The 17,611-nt window shown below is 48.0% G+C and overlaps 1 protein-coding gene across 1 annotated transcript in view; it reads left to right on the top strand.

Moving 5' to 3' along the window:
- The first annotated feature begins 405 nt into the window (after window positions 1-405).
- CRTC3 (CREB regulated transcription coactivator 3) overlaps window positions 406-17,611 on the top strand; it is a 97,605-nt gene continuing 80,399 nt past the window's right edge. The window contains exons 1-2 of the mRNA XM_043984312.1: window positions 406-751; window positions 9,348-9,458. Of these exons, the coding sequence (XP_043840247.1) occupies window positions 620-751; window positions 9,348-9,458 (243 nt within the window). The 5' untranslated portion in view covers window positions 406-619. The remainder of the gene's footprint in view (window positions 752-9,347; window positions 9,459-17,611) is intronic.

Raw genomic sequence — 17,611 nt, 5'->3', positions numbered from 1 at the left:
GGGCCCCAGGCGGGCGGGCCCGGCTGCTTCAGAGAGGCCGCGCGCCGGGGGCGGGGCCTCGGGGGGCGGGGCCCGCGGCTCCTCGCTCTCTCCCTCCCTCCCTCGCTCGCTCGCTCTCTCCCTCCCTCGCTCGCTCGCTCCCTAGAGGCTGGCCGGGCCGGGGTGCTTCGGGGGCCGCGCGCCGGGGGGAGTCGTGAGTTGCAGGGCCTTGGGCTGCGGGGCGGGGCCCGCGGCTCCCCGGCTCCCCGGCTCTCCCCTCTTTCCCTCCCAGCCTCTCTCGCTCACTCCCTGGCTGGCCCGGCCCGGCGGCTTCTGAGAGGCCGCGCTCCGGGGGTGGAGCCCGGGGCCCGGGGCGGGCCCTCGGGTGGGGCGGGGCCTCGGCCCCCTCGCTCCCTCACTCCCTCGCTCCCCGCTCCCTACTCCCTCCCTCGCTCGCTCGCTCGCTCGGGGCCGGCGGGCGGCTGTGCGGTCGGTCTGGGAGCGCTGCCTCGGCCGCTCCTTCTGCGCCGCCGGCGTCGGGCGCGCGGACCGAACGGATCGAGGCCGGGGGCCCTGCCAGCGGGGCCGAGGCCGGGCGGGGCGGCCGCGGTTAGGCCCGCGCCCTCCGCCGCGGGCCGCCATGGCCGCGTCCCCCGGCTCGGGCAGCGCCAACCCGCGCAAGTTCAGCGAGAAGATCGCGCTGCACACGCAGCGCCAGGCCGAGGAGACGCGGGCCTTCGAGCAGCTCATGACGGACCTCACGCTGTCCCGGGTGAGGCGCCGCCGGGGCCGGGCGGGGGCCGGGGCCGGGCGGGGCGGGGGCTGGGCCGGGCCGGGGTGGCCGCGGGGCCTCGGGCCGGGGCTGTGGCCGCGGCCGGGCGGGGCCGGGCCGGTGACAGGTCGCGGGACCGGCCCGGGCCGCCCCCCTCCACCTCCCTCTGCCTCCCCTCCCCGCGGTCGTCCTCCTCCCCGCCGGCATCCCCGGAGCGGCCCCCGCCCGGCGTCGTGGCCGCGGGCCAGAGAGCCGAGGCCCAGCGCCCGGGGCGGGGAGCCCTGCGCGTGCCCGCCGCGGAGGGAGGCCCGGGCTCCCTGCCACCTGTGCGTGGGAGCCTCCCGGGGCCTCAGTTTCCTCTTCTGGGCAGGGGCGGGGGGCTGCAGCCAGGGCCTCGGAGGCGCTTCCAGCCCGCGGTCTGTGCTAGGAATCCCCAGCTTGGGCCGCCTCCGCCCCGGGGCTCGGCGAACCCGGCCGTGGGTGCTGCCGACATCTCGGCAGGCATCTGCCAAGCACCCGCCAGGTGCCGGGCGCCGGGCACCGGGCAGAGCGCCGGAAGACAGCCCCGGCCCTCGGGGGAGACAAGGCGCAAAGAGCCCGGGACCGACTTGGCCATCTCGGGCTACATAAGCCGCGGTCCGCTCGGGGAGGTTGGCAAAGGCTTCTCGTGGAGGTGGGGCCGTGGGGGGCGCGCCCCACGCGTGGGAGACAGCGGGTGGGGGAGGCAGGGGGCACGGAGGCCGGCTGCCCGGTCCAGCTGGAAGGGCGGGATACGGCGTGTGAATAACGAGGACTTCGGGGTCCGAACCTTCCCTGGCATTTCCCCCGTTCCCCTTCCCCGCCTTCGGAGACGAGTGACTGGCCCAGGGTTACACGGCCGGGCTGTCAGAGGCAGGACTAGGGCTCAAGGTCATGCCACCCCTCTGCCAGCGGTAGATAGTCACTACCTAGAATGGCCAAGAACCGGGCCAGAACGGCCAGGGAGGCCCTCGGATGAGCCCAGGGTGGGCCAGGAGGAATAGGATTTGGAAGGGAAAGGGAGAGAAAGGCCTCTGGATACCAGGAGCTGAATGAAGAAAGTCTCGAAGTCAGGAGGGAGCCCGATGTTTGTGAACTTTCCTCGCTGTCCTTCCTCTTAGCAAGATGATTTGGATAGGGAAGGTGGGGGTCATATTTCTGTAGCCATCACATTACGTCGCAGCTTATCAAATCATTATGGCATAACATCACAACATAACACAACACAACATAACCACAATCCTCTGTGTGTGTGTGTGTGTGTGTGTGTGGTGGTTATTATTCAGTCATGTCCCACACTTAGTGACCCCATCTGGGGTTTTCTTGGCAGAGATACTGGAGCAGTTTGCCATTTCCTTCTCCAGTTCATTTCACAGATGAGGAAACTGAGGCGAATAGGGTGAAGTGATTTGCCTAGGGTGACACAGCTAGTTAAGTGTCTGAGGCTGATCTTCCTGACTCCAGGCCCAGCACTCTATCCAATATGTCCCCTAGCTATGTGTATCAGGTCCCATAAGGTTGTGCAAAACTCCTTGGGCATTCAAGAAGATAGAAGGAGCACTTTTTGCTAGAGGACTGATTTTTCTTTTTTTTCTTTGCACCTCCATTGTCTAGAACAGTGGCTGACATATAGTAGGTGCTTAATAAATGTTTATTGAAAAGCACAATAGCTAAAGAAGTGTGTTTGGGAGTCAGGAGATGTGTGTCCCAGTTCAATTTTATTTTCATCTAATGCAAAATATGTTTATATGGCAACATAAAATAAGTTTATATACATGAACAAAAAGTATGCTTTGGAACATTTTATTGACATTACCCTGTAAATGACAGCTTAGTCAAGACTTGCATGTTACTTGCATGGTCTCTTTGCTGATACATCTTCAGGAACAGCTGTCTCTGCTAATTCTAACAGTGCCAGCCAATTATCTGAAGGTTATAGCAGCTTGATTGCAAACGACTCTCTTTTTCAGGGTGTCAGGGTTACAGAAGGAATCCATCTGTGCTAAGCCAAAAACATGCTCCTTCGTCTTTTGAACTGTTCCATGAAGAACCATTGGATCATTGATCTAGAACTGGCAGGCGCTCAGGGAACTTTTAGTTCAACTGTCATTTTTTAGATGGAAAAACTGAGGCCCAGAGAGATTACATTACTTGCCCAAAGTCTTACCAATAGTAGCTGAGAGAGGATTCTGATTTTAACTCATGTCTTTTGATTTTAAGTCCAGTGCTCTTTCTTTTTCTTTTTCTTTTTTTTTTTAGTGAGGCAATTGGGGTTAAGTGACTTGCCCAGGGTCACACAGCTAGTAAGTGTTAAGTGTCTGAGGCCGGATTTGAACTCAGGTACTCCTGAATCCAGGGCCGGTGCTCTATCCACTGCACCACCTAGCTGCCCCAGTGCTCTTTCTTATAGCATCACGTTGGCAGGAAAAATTGTTTTAATGTAGTCATACCCAGGGCATAAAATAGCTAATCAGTTTGGGAAGGGATTAGAGAACATTTATATTTGCAAAATCTAAGTATGGCTTGCCCTAGACTTAGAGCTGCAGGGAATATAAAAGAACATCTAATCTAAGCTTGTATTAAAGGAGGGGAAGCTAGGACCAGAAAAATTGGGTGACCAACCCAGTGTCACAGAACCACAAGGATACAAAACCAAAATTCTAGTTCCAATCTGACCACTAATAAGTTATGTGACTGTGTCTCATTTACTTCACCTGTCAAATGGTTTTTTGTTGTTTTTTTAAGTGAGGCAATTGGGGTTAAGTGACTTGTCCAGGGTCACACAGCTAGTAAGTGTTAAGTGTCTGAGGCCTGATTTGAACTCAGCTAATCCTGACTCCAGGGCCGGTGCTCTATCCGCTTCGCCACCTAGCTGCCCCTACACCTGTCAAATAAAGGAATGTAATTAGAAGGTCATAGTGGGAGATTAGATTGGAAAAATAAGTTGGGGCTGGATTGTGGAGAACTGTGAGTATCAAGCTGATGAGCTTTAACTTTGGATTTGTAAAAGTTCAGTTATGAGGTGGTGACAGCCTAGGCTGTCATGATGGCTGTGCAGATAGAGAGGAACAGATGGATCTGAGAGATTTCAAGGAAGAAGAAGTAGGATTTGATGATTGATGCATGTTAGGTATAAGGAGGAGAAAGACACAAAGACACCTTGGAGGTTTTGGATATCTGGGGGAAATGGATGAAATAGGTTAGGTTGACAGGATGGTGAAGCAGGCAGCAGTGATTCAGTCTTGGACATACTGACTTGAGGTTTCGCAAGACAAGTTGAAATGTTTGGTAGACAAACTTGATAGGCAAGACTTGAAAGTCACCAACATAGATAGAGGTGATAGTTTGAAGCAATTATCTAAAGGAATAATTTTTAGGAAAGAAAATAGGGAAGAACAAAGGGCCAAAAACTATATCTTGGGCAATTCCCACCCTTAGGGAAAACAGGAGAAAGGAGTCAGAGCATACAGAAGCAGCAGTTAGGGAGGTAGGAAAAGACACATTCAGTCACCAAACATTAAGAGCTTCCTAGTCCCAAGCTCTGTGGTAGGTGGGGATACGAAGATGAAAGTGAGGAGCAGCAAGGTGGCACAGTGGATAGAGCACTGGCCCTGGATTCAGGAGGACCTGAGTTCAAATCTGGCCTCAGACACTTGACACTGGCTGTGTGACCCTGGGCAAGTCACTTAACCCTATTTGCCCCGCCAAAAAAAAAAAAAGATGAAAGTGAAACAGTGCCGGCCTTTGAGGAGTTTACAGAGAAAGGATATTTACATGCATATGCAAAAAAGATACAAGGTAATTTTGGGGTGTGGAAGAAGCACTGGCACGTGCAGGAATGGGGAAAGGCTTAAGAACATGGGTTCTTAAACTGAAGTCAGTTAACCTTTTTAAAAAATTTTTCAGAACTGCATTTCATTATAATTTATTTCTTTTGTAATCCTCTATATTTTATTTTATGCATTTAAATGCATTATTCTGAGAAGGGATTTGTAGCCTCTATCAGACCACCTGAGGGTTCCATGATTAAAAAAAAAACTGTTTCTGAACCTTTGATGTAGAAGGTGGCACTGGGACTGAGTCTTAAAAGACATGAGGAATTCTAAAAAGAGGTAAAGAGGGAGTCCATTTCAAGCATTGGAGACAGCTAGGGACAAAGCAGAGTATTGGAGATGGAGCAGCATTCATAAGAACAGTGAGAACGCCATGTGCATGAAAGGTCCAGAAAGTTAGGATGGGGCCCGGCTATGGAGGGCTTGAAATACTAAGCACAGCAGTTTCTGTTTGACCTTAGGAGGATACTAGGGAGCCATTGGAGTTTGAGTAGGAAGGTAATGTGTAATTACACTGGCTTTGCTTTGGTCATGAAGGATGGACTGGAATAGGTCGAGACTTGAGACAGGGAAACCAAAGAAGAGGCTATTGAGATAGTCCAGGAGAGAGATCAGAAGGACCTGATCTAGCAGGAATAGCATGTGAGTTGACAGAAGGGGACAAATGCAAGGGATATTGTAGAGGCAAAAAATACAAGATGTAGTAACTGATTGGATTGAATAATTGGGTTGAATAAGAGTGAGAAGTTGAGGATTGACACCAAGGCTGTGAGCCTGTCCTCTTTTATCTCCATGCTCTCTGGATGAACGAATCAACTTCCATGGATTTAACTATCATCTCTATGCAAATAATTCCCCAGTTGACATACCCTGCCCTTATCTCTGTCCAAAGCTCTCATCTTATATCTCCAACTGCCTTCTGGACATTTCTACCTGGTTATTCCATATGTCAGATTCAACATGTCAAAACAGAATGTGTCTTTCCCCTAAAGCTATACAACTTCCCTGTTTCTCTCGAGAACACCACCATTCTTCCAGTTACCTAGGCTCCCAACCTAAGAATCGTCCTCTTTCACCTCTTCCTCACTGTCTCTATCCAGTTAGCTTTCAAGTCTTCTTAATTCTACCTTCTCGTCAACTTTTCTATCCTTTTCTGCAGTCATACAGCCACCTTTCTGATTGTGTGCTTCATTAAACTTATGGACTTGACTTGTCACTCTTCCCTGGTCTAGGATAATAATCTTCTGATTGGTCTCCTTGCATCCATTTTCTGCCCTCTCCAATCCATCCTCCAGTTGGATGGTTTACCTGTTCCTTAGATTGCTATTCAAAAAGCACAGGATGACCAGGCCACTCCCTTAGTCGGGATGCTTCAGTATTTCTCCCTAGTGTGTCTTGGATAAGATAGAAACTTCTCTGTCGTTTGAGGCCCTTCACTGTCCAGCTTCAGCCTGTTATTACTCCTTGGAGGTAGCTAGGTGGTGTGGGTAGAGCTTTAGGCCTGGAACCAAGAAGACCTAAGTTCAGTTGCAGCTTCAGACACTTATTGGGTTGTGTGACACTGGGCAGGTCATTTAACCCTTTCTGCCTCAGTTTTCTTATCTGTAAAATGAACTGGAGAAGGAAATGGCAAACCTCTTCAGTATCTCTGCCAAGAAAACAACCAGAGGGGTCACGGAGAGTGGAATACAACTAAAACGACTGAACAACAACAAAATATGTACTGTTCTCCTTCATACGCTCTAGCCAAAAGTACCTACTTGCTGTTTCCTACATGCAACGATGCATCTCCTGTCTTTTTTACACAGGCCTTCTCCTAGGCTTGGATGCACTCTCCCTCCCTCTCTCTTTCACCTCTGATAGTGTCCTTCAGGATTCAAGCCATATCCTTCAAGAGACCTTTCTTGATTCTCCCAGTTACTTGTGTTCTTCCTTTTCTCTCTGAATCTCTTGATTTTAGTATATGTCTTGTGCCAATTCATCTGTGACTCTAAAGAGAATGGAAGCTCTTTGAAGGTAGAGACTGTCTCACATTTATGTCCTCAAAGCCTAGTTCAAGGCTTGGTAAATGCTGTTGATTGTTAGCTGATAGGCCCTTTGCTAATGCCACCCAACCACATGTTTTTTGTTTGTTTGTTTTTTTAAGACAATAATGTAGCCACTGAGGGAGAAAATGTGAATAGATGTGGGGGAAGAAGTAAAGAAGATTGAAAATCTGGCTTGTTAGGGTTAGACTAAGTCTCTCTGGCTAAGTGACTAAGTCTTCACAAAGAAAATTTTGGATCTGTTGAATTATGAAAGCTAAGGTGAATGGCAAACAATGCTTATCAGCTGTCGGAACACAAATTCCTTCTTTTATAGACTGGATGGGACAGGTCAGGACTGCTTTAGAGTTTGCAGAAGTGAGTGTGTCGTCTGCTGAGAAATGGAATCAAGAAGTGCCTGCCTACTGGAGTGCCTAACCACAGACATTGAGAATATAGGCAGGCACGTTCCAAAAATAGAGCCACTGATCAAAAAGCAGAAAAGAGGCTCACCGGAAACTTGAAGGTTGTGATCATTGTAGTAGATCTGAGGGCTTTGAATTTTGAGACATTTTCCACAGTGAAAATCCCCACCTTGATGTATACTGAGACCATAGAACCCTATCATTCTCTTCCCCCTTCATTGACTTTATTTTTTTTTTTAATTTAAAAAATTTTTATTTTTTTTCCTTCCATTGACTTTAGTTGAATTAATTAACAAGATGATCAGGAGTCTTCCCTTCTAGAAAATTACCAGAGCTGTCTCAATGGGGACAGAGCAAAGCGTGGTCATTGTACTTCTCTGCCATTTTTCTCCTGGCCCTGGCTCTTGTGAGTGTTGCCAAGGATCTCTGATCTCTCCCTACTCTGCCCTGTGAACCTTCTGTGGACTACATCAACAGTGAAGGTGGAAGAGAAGGGCGACTGAGGGAGAGACTCACGTTTTGGTTTCCATGTTGTCTTGAGTGCCTCTGGCCTTAAAGTGGAAACTCTTATCAGAGGAGTGTTGAGTACAGTTAGAGAGAAAGACAGTAGCCATTAAGAGCTAGTATTTGGTTCATCAAGAGTAGATCATGCCAGACAAAGCATTTCCTTTTCTGGCAGATTATTAGACTGGTAGATTGGAGGGATACTATAGACATGGTTTACACCTAGATTTCAGCAAAGCTTTTGAAAAAGTCTCATTTTATCTTTGCGGACAAAATGGAGAGATGTAGACCAGATAATGGTATATCTAGGTGGCTTTGGAAGAGATTGAGTGACCAGCCCCAAAGAAGAGCTGTCCACATGAAAGGAGTCCTCGAGGAGTGTGCTTCTGAGCCATCTTGGTAGTCCTGAATGACAGACATCAAACTGCACATGACAGAAAACTGGGAGGAATAGCTAAATGTTAAATACCAGGTAGGATCTAAAAAGGTCTCATTGGGTTCTGTCTACGAAGTGAAATTTAGTAGAGACAAATGTAAGGTCTTCCTCTTCGGTTCCTAATCAGCAGCACAGGTATGAGATGGGAAAGGGATGAACACCAGTTCTGAGTACTAGAACTACATTTGGAGGACCTAGGTTCAAATCTTTGCTTTGCCACTTGGTCAAGTCACATAACTTATCTGGATCTTAGTTTATTTGTCAGTAAAATTAGGCATTTGAATTAGATAACCTCCAAGGACCTCTCTTGTTCTAGAACCTAGGATCCTATCTAGAGGCAGCTAGGTGCTAGAGCATTGGACTAGCAGTCAGGAAGACTTGAGCTGACCTCCTGCCCCAGATACTTCCTAGCTCTATGACTCTGGGTGAGTTACCATAACATCCTTTGTACTCCCCAGGTTCCTTATATTTAAAATAGGGATAATGATATCACCTATCTGCCAGGGTTGTTTTGAAGATCAAGGGAAGTAACAGTGATGAGATACTTTGCAAACATTAAAATGCTCTCAAGTGCTGGTTGTTATTGTTAGACTCAGTACGGGAGGTGACAAGTCAGCCAAAATAGCTAACACAACCTGAGGCTGTGTTAAGGGAGTGTTGGTGGCCAAACTGAAGGAAGTAGTAGCTCTGCTGTTCTCTGCCCTGAGTAGGACACATAGGAAACACAGGGTTCAGTTTTCAAGCCCTCACTTTGGGTAGGTGGGCCATACTCAAGAAGAACCATCAAGATGGGGAAGGAACTGGAGACTTCGATACATGAGGGCGAACCAAAGGGGATATTTAGCATGGAAGAGACTTGAGTCCAGATAACTGTCTTCAAGTATTGGAAGGATTGTCATGTGAAAGAGGGATTCGACTTATTCTGCTTGGGCCCACAGGGCAGAAGTTAAGAGAAATAAATGGAAGCTCCAGGGAAGCAGGTGTAAATTCTTTACTCTAAAGACAACATTTTGAGCTTTTGAAAAAAAAAAATAGAACCAGCTGCCTTCAGAGACAGGGAGTTTCCTGGCTCTGGAGGTGTTCAAGGTGGGCGAGGTGAGACCCTGGGAGGGATGGTGTAGGGCAGGGTTCCTGTTCAGCCCTCGACTGAACTAGACCCAAAGTCCTTTTTAACGTGAATTATGGAAGTTTTTTTTGGAGCCAGGCTTTGATCATGCTACCCTTGGGGTCCTCTGCTAGCCCTGGGAGCCCTGGTATGCGTGCTCAAGCCCAGGGAAGGATGACCTGGCCCTGCCTTTTTGTTTCTGTTGGCACTTTGCTGCCCTCTCTGAACATCTTTGAAATTTTTGTTTCCAGGTTCAGTTTCAGAAGCTTCAACAAATACGCCTCACACAGTCTCGAAACCAGTACCATGGAGGGTCATTACCCAACGTGAACCAACTGCGCAACAGTGCAGCAGAATTTCAGGTAACTTCACATAGGGGTTGTCTTGAGATGGAATGGACTATATGGATATGGCTCGTTTTCTTTGGGGGTTTTACAGATGAGATGGGAGGGGGAGTTGGGGCTTGAAGAGCTAGTGCCCTCTAGGTTCCCTGTTCTGCAAGGGAAAATTGGTTGGCAGTACCCTCTATTCTGGCTTCTGCTGGGTCTTTGTGAACAGAACTTTAGATAACATTCACAAATGCTCTCTGTGTGCAGAGAGCATTTTCTATTTGGTGATACCAATTAAGTGAAGTAGAAAGTAGAATTGATGCTTCAGGCACTTCAGAATCTTGTTGCTATGATTTCTGTTAGGACCACTTAAAGTTTCAGCTTAAAGCTAGGGATAGTTTGGTAATCACTACATTTGATAGTAAGTTAATATTGTATGTGTGAGGCAAACAACTCCATTCGTTCTAATCCTTGTTCCTTTTAAAAGCACCTTGTCCCCATTTTTGTTGTGAAAGCTGTGTTTACTTGCTTGCTGCTGTCGAGAAAAGGTTGTCATTTTGGCACAACCTCACTCAGAGTATTTTTGATAGAGCTTAGTAGTTAAGTCAGCATTTATTGAGCACATATTAATTGGGTTAAATGCTTGGCTTATAAAGACGCAGACTTAAAACAATCCCTGTTTTCAAGGACCTTCCTTTCTCCTGGGAGGATACAGCATGCACACAGATAACCAAGTATAACCTACTTAAGGAGGGCAAGCACTCGCCATTGGGGGTATCAGGAAAGAATTTGAGGATAAGGCCGAGATGAGCATTTTCACAGAGCGGGGTAAGCAGAGAGTACCCTCTGTGCATGGCGGGGGGTGGGCGGGCATCCTTTGTGAGGGCCTGGAGATGAGGGATGAAGAGCCAGGCTAAAGAAGAGCTGGTTGCCCAGTGTTATGGGCACATAGAGTAATGAAGGAGAGAAGGAAATCTGCAGAGGCAGTGTGGCACCAGTCTGGAGGCCTTCAGGGTTGCATTTTCTCCTAGAGGAGATCAAGCAGCGCTGAAGAGCTTGGAACCGGGAAGTGAGAGGGTCAGCCCCAGGCTTCATGGAAAGTTATTTAGGCAGTGGATAGGTCAGAGACAGAGTCCACTTACGAGGCCACTGCAGTGGTCCAGGCAAGAAAGAAGGGTCCAACACAGAAGTATAGAAAAGAGCATGGCTGTGAGAGATGTGGAGATGGAGTAGAGAGAGAGGGAAAGCATTCGTTAAACTCTTGGACTGTGTGAAGTCGTAGGCACACAGATAAAGCAAGCGAGAGAGTGAACAGACTGGCCAGAGAGACAGACAAGAGCAGGGCCAGGGAAGTTGGGGAGTGCTGAGTATCCAGAGAGGGGCAGGCCAGCAGGGTCAGAAGTGGCAGCATGTTAGGCTGAGAAAAGGCCTTTGGATGAGTGAAGAGATTGTTGGGATTTTTGGAGGAAGCCGTCTCAAGCCTGTAGGATAAAAGAGAAATGCCTTTGTTTAGGTTCACAGCCTGGCCCCAGCCTAGCATTCCAGGCTCATTGTGCGCTTCTCCCTTTCTCAGACGACCTTCTCTCTGCTCCTGACATGTGCCACTCTGTCTTGGATCTTGACGCCTTTGCATTGTCCCCCAGGGACAGCAAGGTTGCGAAGTGGGTTGAGTATCAGACCTAGAATCAAGAAGACTCCTCTTCCCAAGTTTAAATCTGACCTCAGACACTTAGTAGTTGTGTGACCCTGGGCAAGTTGCTTAATCCCATTGCCTCAGTTTCCTTATTCATCACATGAGATGGAGGAGATGGCAAATCACTCCAGTATCCCTGCCAAGAGAACCCTAAATGGGGTCCTGAAGAGTCAGACGTGACTGAAACAGCTCAACAACCACCACCACCACCACCACTGCGAGTGTCTGGAATTTGCTTGCTCCTCACTCCCCTTTATGAGTCCTTCTCTTTTTTCAAGACAGTTTCTGTACTGCCTTCTACACACAGACTTTTTTGATTCCCCCAACTGCTAATACCCTCCCTCCCAAGCTCCATCATATTTATTCTCTTTATATTAATTCTGTAGTATTTGTTTCCTGTGTATAATGCAGGTTCCTTGAAAGCAGAGATTGTTTTATTCTTTTCTCTTTTTTTAACATCTCAGTGCCTGGCTCAGAGTAGGTGTTAAATAAATGTTTGTTGATTGACTTATTGATAGAGGTGGTGAGATAGGAGGCCCCATTTCAAGGGTTTGAACAGTGAGTAGGAGGTGAGGAAATAGTTAGCATAGACAGTTTTTTCTAGGAATTTGGCTGCAAAAGGGAAAAACTATCAGACAGTAGCATGAAGGGATGTTAGGGTCAAATGAAGGGTGTTTAAGAGATTGAGGAGACCTAAGTGGCAGGAAAGTATCCAGGAGATAAGGAGAAATTGAAGGGATAAGCTGCTAGAAGAAAGAGAAAGGGATTGGGGACACTTTGTTTGCTCAGCTGTAAAGGTTGTATCTCCCAGTAGAGTTTATGGCCTTTGAGGGCAGGAATGGTTTTTCATTTTGTCTCTGTATCCCTAGCAGCTAGCCCAAAGTCTCAGAAGTGTTCCTTGCTCTTAAATTGAATTAACTTAAGGATGCTGGAAGGGGTTGGCTTTGTCAAGAAGGTTTACCTTTTCAGAGATTGTAGCTAAGTAGTCAAGGTTGGGGGAAAAGGAAATGAAATAGAGGGAATTTGAAGTGTAGAGTAGGGCTAATAAAAGGGAGCTCATAACAGATGACTTCAATTTCCTTAATGAAGTAAGAAGCAGATTGTCTACTGAGAGGAGAGAGGGAGGGAGGTTTGAGGAGAGAAGAGGTTAGGAAAAGCTACTGTGAAAAACTAAAAGGGTCACTGTGTAGTGGACAAGGCCCAGTTAAGATTTGTAGTTGATCTGATCTTCACTTCCAAAGTTACCTTCAGTTCCATGAAAAGTAGAGCCAAAAAAGTTGGGTGGTGAGAGGTTTGCTATTTGGCAGTGTGTGTGACAATAGGACAAAGGGGCAAGCAGTTCCGTAGTGTGTAGTCTGTCACATTGGTTTACTATATGGTCAGAACTATGAAGAGAGATATGTGAGGCCAGAGCTGAACAGGGAGGGGTGGGCAGAAGGACCGAAGGCATCAGTGATGATAAAGTCTTCATTGGATTTTAGGAAGAAGTGAGGTAGGCAATGGGAGAGAGGGGAGAAATTGTAGGTATGCTCAAAGAGAAGAATTTCAGAGTTTGGGATGACGTAAGGTAAGTCCTGGGCCCATCCTTGTGGGTGACAGAATTGGTGATGTGAGTCAAGAGAATGATGAGGTTGGTGACTGGGAAGCCTGTTGGAGGGGACATTGACGTCCCCAAATATAAGGTCAGGAATCGGGTATGATTCAGAGAAAGACTGAAGCCCAGGAGCTGCACTAACAAAAGAAGGGAGAATGATGTGCAGATTGACAGATTCCTACAGCAAGGGTCTAGGCAGATCGGAGTGAACCTCAATTGCAAAGGGGTTGCTGATGATAGTGGCAGAGAGAACATCTTGAGAAGGCAGTAAGGGAGGAGCGAGGAATATGCCTCAGTTCTCTTAATGGTGTTGGGCAAGAGAGGAGTACAAGAAGATGGAAAGGGGAAGAGCTTTCACTTTGCTAAACGGCTCTGAATCTAAGCAATTGGAGAAGAAGAATGGAGCTTGCCAGTGTGGACAGGACCAGGTGACTGGTTCCCATCCCAAGCCCTTTGACCCCACAGGGCAGCCTCAATTTGTTCTTCTAAACACCAGGAAAGAAAGGGTTGGGCAGCCAGGAGATCAGAGCAGGTTTTAGGGTTGGTAGGTAAGTGGCCCAAGGAAACTCAGACTGAAGTTTCATCTCTTTTGCTTCATTGTAGGATGTCAGGGAATATGCATAGCCAGAAAATACTCTTCACAAGAAGCAAGTACTTGGCTCCTCTTGGAACATTGTGTCCAACATCTTAGACTTGGCATCTGAGACTCTGGTTCTTTAAGGGTCCTCGGATTTAGGTTTTCTGTTGTTACAGAGAGCTGAGGCCTGCTGCTTGTCCAAGCCCAAGATGGAATACTTCCAAAACATATGGCAGTAGGTTCTAGAGGAAGGAAGCTTCTAGCTGTTATGTCTAAGATGAGCCAAGGTTAGTCTCATTTTCCTGGGACCGGTGATGAAGAATGAGAGTAGTTACAAGAGCAGGAATTATGCAATTTGTGAAGGCTTTGAGCTTCCTACATGTGCCATGCCCTCCCGTGGCCTCAGCCCTGGTGCAGTGACTTAGGGCAGGGTTAGTTCTGCCTCCAGCTAAGACAGTAAGCTTCTCCCAAGTCAGAAGAGCCAGGTCCTGGGTGGTGCTGATGCCGGGCACCTACTTTTACCAGCATTGGAGTGGCGTAGTGGGATTTAGAGGCTCAGCTTTGGGGTCTTAATCCTGAGGCGCTCCGGTATGGCCTTGCGCTGCTGTGTCCTCCTCATCCTCAGTTTCATCATTTGTCAAATCAAGAACCTAGATTTAAATGAGCTCTCAGCCCCCTTCAAGCTCTAAAGATTCCGATCCTGCGTCACTGGTTCTTACACGGTTTTTGTTCACAGCCCAGTACTCTTTGCCAGGAGGAGTTGGTAAACTGAAAGTTGGAGTTAGCAATACAAACGAGTTCCTAGGCAGTTGGGTCTTTTGACCCATTAGCCAGGCCTCGGGGTTCTTCTGCCTTCCCTTCCCCTCCTCTCACCTCCTCTCCCCTCTTCCCACCTTCTTTCTTTATTTTCCCTGAATTTGCAGGGGAAGAGGTGGCTCTGCTGCTGTTGTGACCTTCCTAATGCCGTCTGGAGGAGTAGGAAGCAAACTGCATTGGGGAGAGTGGGGGGTGGGGAATGTAGAAGTCTCAACACATGGAGAGAAGGTGGGAGGTGAGATGACACGTTGGATTAGATAATGTTTGCACCACTGCAATTCAAGAAGACATTTTGTTTCATTTGGGCACTGATGATTTATAACATTAATTGTAAGCTCAAAAGGAACTAGATTTATGGTGGAGACCGAAGTGGTTAGTTTAGAACTTTAAAAGATTAGGCGGGTATGTGAAAAGCGGAACGTCCTGGCACACCTAGGAGAACTCAGGGCCTACTAGTATGCTGTGGCATGCCTTTTGAGAACTAGTGTCCTCTCCTAATAAAACTGTGCTGGAGTTTCGAATGAGCTGCTGGAACGTTAGTGTCCTGATCCCCTAGGACTGGGTATGACAGACTTGCTGAACTCCTGAATTCCCCAGTTCTGTCTGAGGCACAATATGGTGTAACAGAGTCAGAAGCCGGATTCCAGTCCTCTGTTCCTGTGTCCTCACCTGTGAAATGAGCAAATGACTTCAGGCGCTTGAGGAGGGAGTGGCCAGAGAAGAGATGCAACACTCCTGAGCAGTCGATGGCTGCCTCAGGGAAGAGTAGCAGTCTGGGAGCAAGCAAAGGCTTCTTCCAAATGGGGAGACCTGCGTGCATCTCAGAAGGCAAAAGAAAAGCCGAACGTGCAAGATGTGAACTTGATAGCCCAGATGCAGAGGCGTCGTATCCTATTGTCTCCTCCTGGCAAGTACAACCACTTGCTAGTGTGGATGGTACCAGTACAGTACAGTACAATCAGGGTTAAGTGACTTGTCCAGGGCTACACAGCTAGTAAATGTCTGAGGCCAAATTTGAACCTAGGCCCTTTGACTCCAGGCTAATGCTCTGTCCACCAGGCTACCTAGCTGTCCTCTCATTTTCATTTTTTTTACCATGGATGTGAATTTGTGTACCCCTCCAGGCAGTTTCCTTTTTCTTCCCTGTGCTTGAGTTTCTGCATCTCACCTCCAGATAAATTGAGCTAATGCCTAGGAAACCCCCTCCTTTTTTCCATGACAGTCTGATCTTCCCCTCTGATTTCTGGGAGGGAGGGGAAAGAAGAGAGTCCTGTTCTCTACACCTGTTTTTCCCATGCTCTCGTGTTTTCTCTTGGTAGACCAGGGCAGGCCTGTTTTAGGGGCGCTTCAGAATGGATTTGCTGTACAGATGAGGGGCGCCCCGAAGTAGTTCTGTGACTGCCATCGTTGTGCCTTCCCCTACTTTAGCCCCTAAACTTCTCTGAAATCATCTAGAGTCCAGAAGAGCTAAGCTCAGGTTCTGTCCCAGACAATTACTGCCCTGTGGCCCTGGGCAAGTCTCTTCTCTGGGGCTGTTTGCTCATTCAAGTGAGCAGGTTGGGCTTGACAACCTCTAAGGTCTTTCCCAGGGCTAAATCTCGGCTGCTGTGACTGCCCCTGTGACCCTCCAGCTCATACAGGGACGCCTGCTTAAGCACACTACTAAGCGCTATTAAGTGCCTACTGTGTGCCAACCCCTGTGCCACGCTCTGGGGACACAGACACAAAAATGAAACCATCCCAGACCTCTGAGATTCCTTCTGGGTAAACAGCTTGTTCATATAGAAGTAATGCTAACTGTATACTCAGTAAATATGAAATAAATTGAGTGGAGAGGGAGTTGGGAAAGTCTTCATAAAGCGGTGGCCTTCGATCAGAGCTTTGAAGCAGACGGGGATCTCACAGGCCGAGGTGAGGAGGCAGTAAGAACACGCCACAGGGCTGTTTCCCAGGCAGCGTTCCCTCCGAGGGGCATCCATGCCCAGGACTTCTTTGTTGTTTTTTTTTGTTTTTTTGGCGGGGCAATGGGGGCTAAGTGACTTGCCCAGGGTCACACAGCTAGTAAGTGTCAAGTGTCTGAGGCTGGATTTGAACTCAGGTCCTCCTGAATCCAGGGCCGGTGCTTTATCCACTGTGCCACCTAGCTGCCCCTCCCCCCCTCCCCCCAGGACTTCTTTGCTTGCCACATGCAGGTGAGCCTTTGGACACTTCCCTGAAAATCATTCCTCAGGATCCTTTGTAGCTTTCTGGACTGCTGTGGGGGCAGAACAGGAAAGGGTGAACTGGAGAACTGAACTTCTTTGGCAGAAGAAGGGAGCTTGGTTGCTCTCTCCTCCCAACTTCAGAGAGCCACGTGTCAGGTTTTTTGGGAAGCTCATGTTCTCATGTTAGAGAAATGGGTCTGAGATGACAACCCTCCCGGGAGATTGGAGAAGGCTTGGGCTCCCCTCCTTTTTTCCATGACAGTCTGATCTTCCCATCTGGTTTCTGGGAGGGGGAGGAAAAGAAAAGAGTCCTGTTTTCTACATTTATTCCCCCTGTACTCTCTTGTTCTCACTCATTGCCTTCCTTGCTGCCCTTGGGCTGTCCAAAGTCCAAGGCAAGCCTATTTCAGGCCTGTTTCAAAATTTTCTCTTCCTTCCCCTGCATCACAGTTAATTTCCCCAGTACAGCTCATTTCAGTCATGTCGATAAAAAGAAAAGACTAGCTAGCCCCTGTTTCTATATTAACATTACAGTTTAGAAAGCACTACTCTTAAAATGTCCCTGTGAGGCAGAGGTACTGTCCCCAGTACAGTACTGCTGTCCTCTTGGCTCCTTTGGGCTCCTTAACACCCAAGGGCAAGTTTGTTTCATTCCTTCAAGGCCTACTTAAACCTGCCTCCCTCCTCCCCATGAGAAAGAGTAGTGGGGAAAGAACTGACCTGGAATCAGGAAGGTGTAGGACAGAGTGATTCACATAGTTTCTCTTGAGATTTACTTGCTTTGTGACCATGTGCAAGTCACTGAACATTGAAGCATCAGTAAAATGGGGATAAGGACACCTATAACACTTGTCTTGCCAAATTGCTGTGAGGTGCAGATGGGTAATTATGCAAAATACTTTTCAGACTTTAAGACCCCTATAGATAACAGTTATTAAACCAAGTCTTAACTCCTGCTCTGTAGCTCATCAGAGTTGTGTCCATAAAATAGAAAAGAAAATTGCTTACCTTTTTCAGTTTTGTTTTTTTGTTTTGTTTTGGTTTTTTGGTGAGGCAGTTGGGGTTAAGTGACTTGCCCAGGGTCATACAGCTAGTGAGTGTTAAGTGTCTGAGGCCAGATTTGAACTCCGGTACTCCTGATTCTAGGGTTGGTGCTCTATCCACTGCGCCATCTAGCTGCCCATGCTTACCTTTTTCTATGACTTTATGTTTTACAAATCATTTTTCTTTTTAATACCCCAGTGAGACAGTGATTAGAAACTAAGTTTTATTATTCCCATTTTACACAGGAGAAACTGGAGG

The sequence above is a fragment of the Dromiciops gliroides genome, chromosome 2 (genome assembly GCF_019393635.1).
Source record: "Dromiciops gliroides isolate mDroGli1 chromosome 2, mDroGli1.pri, whole genome shotgun sequence".
Lineage (NCBI taxonomy): Eukaryota > Metazoa > Chordata > Mammalia > Microbiotheria > Microbiotheriidae > Dromiciops > Dromiciops gliroides.
Note: the sequence above shows the minus strand (reverse complement) of the source record. Positions and strands in the feature narration are given on the sequence as shown.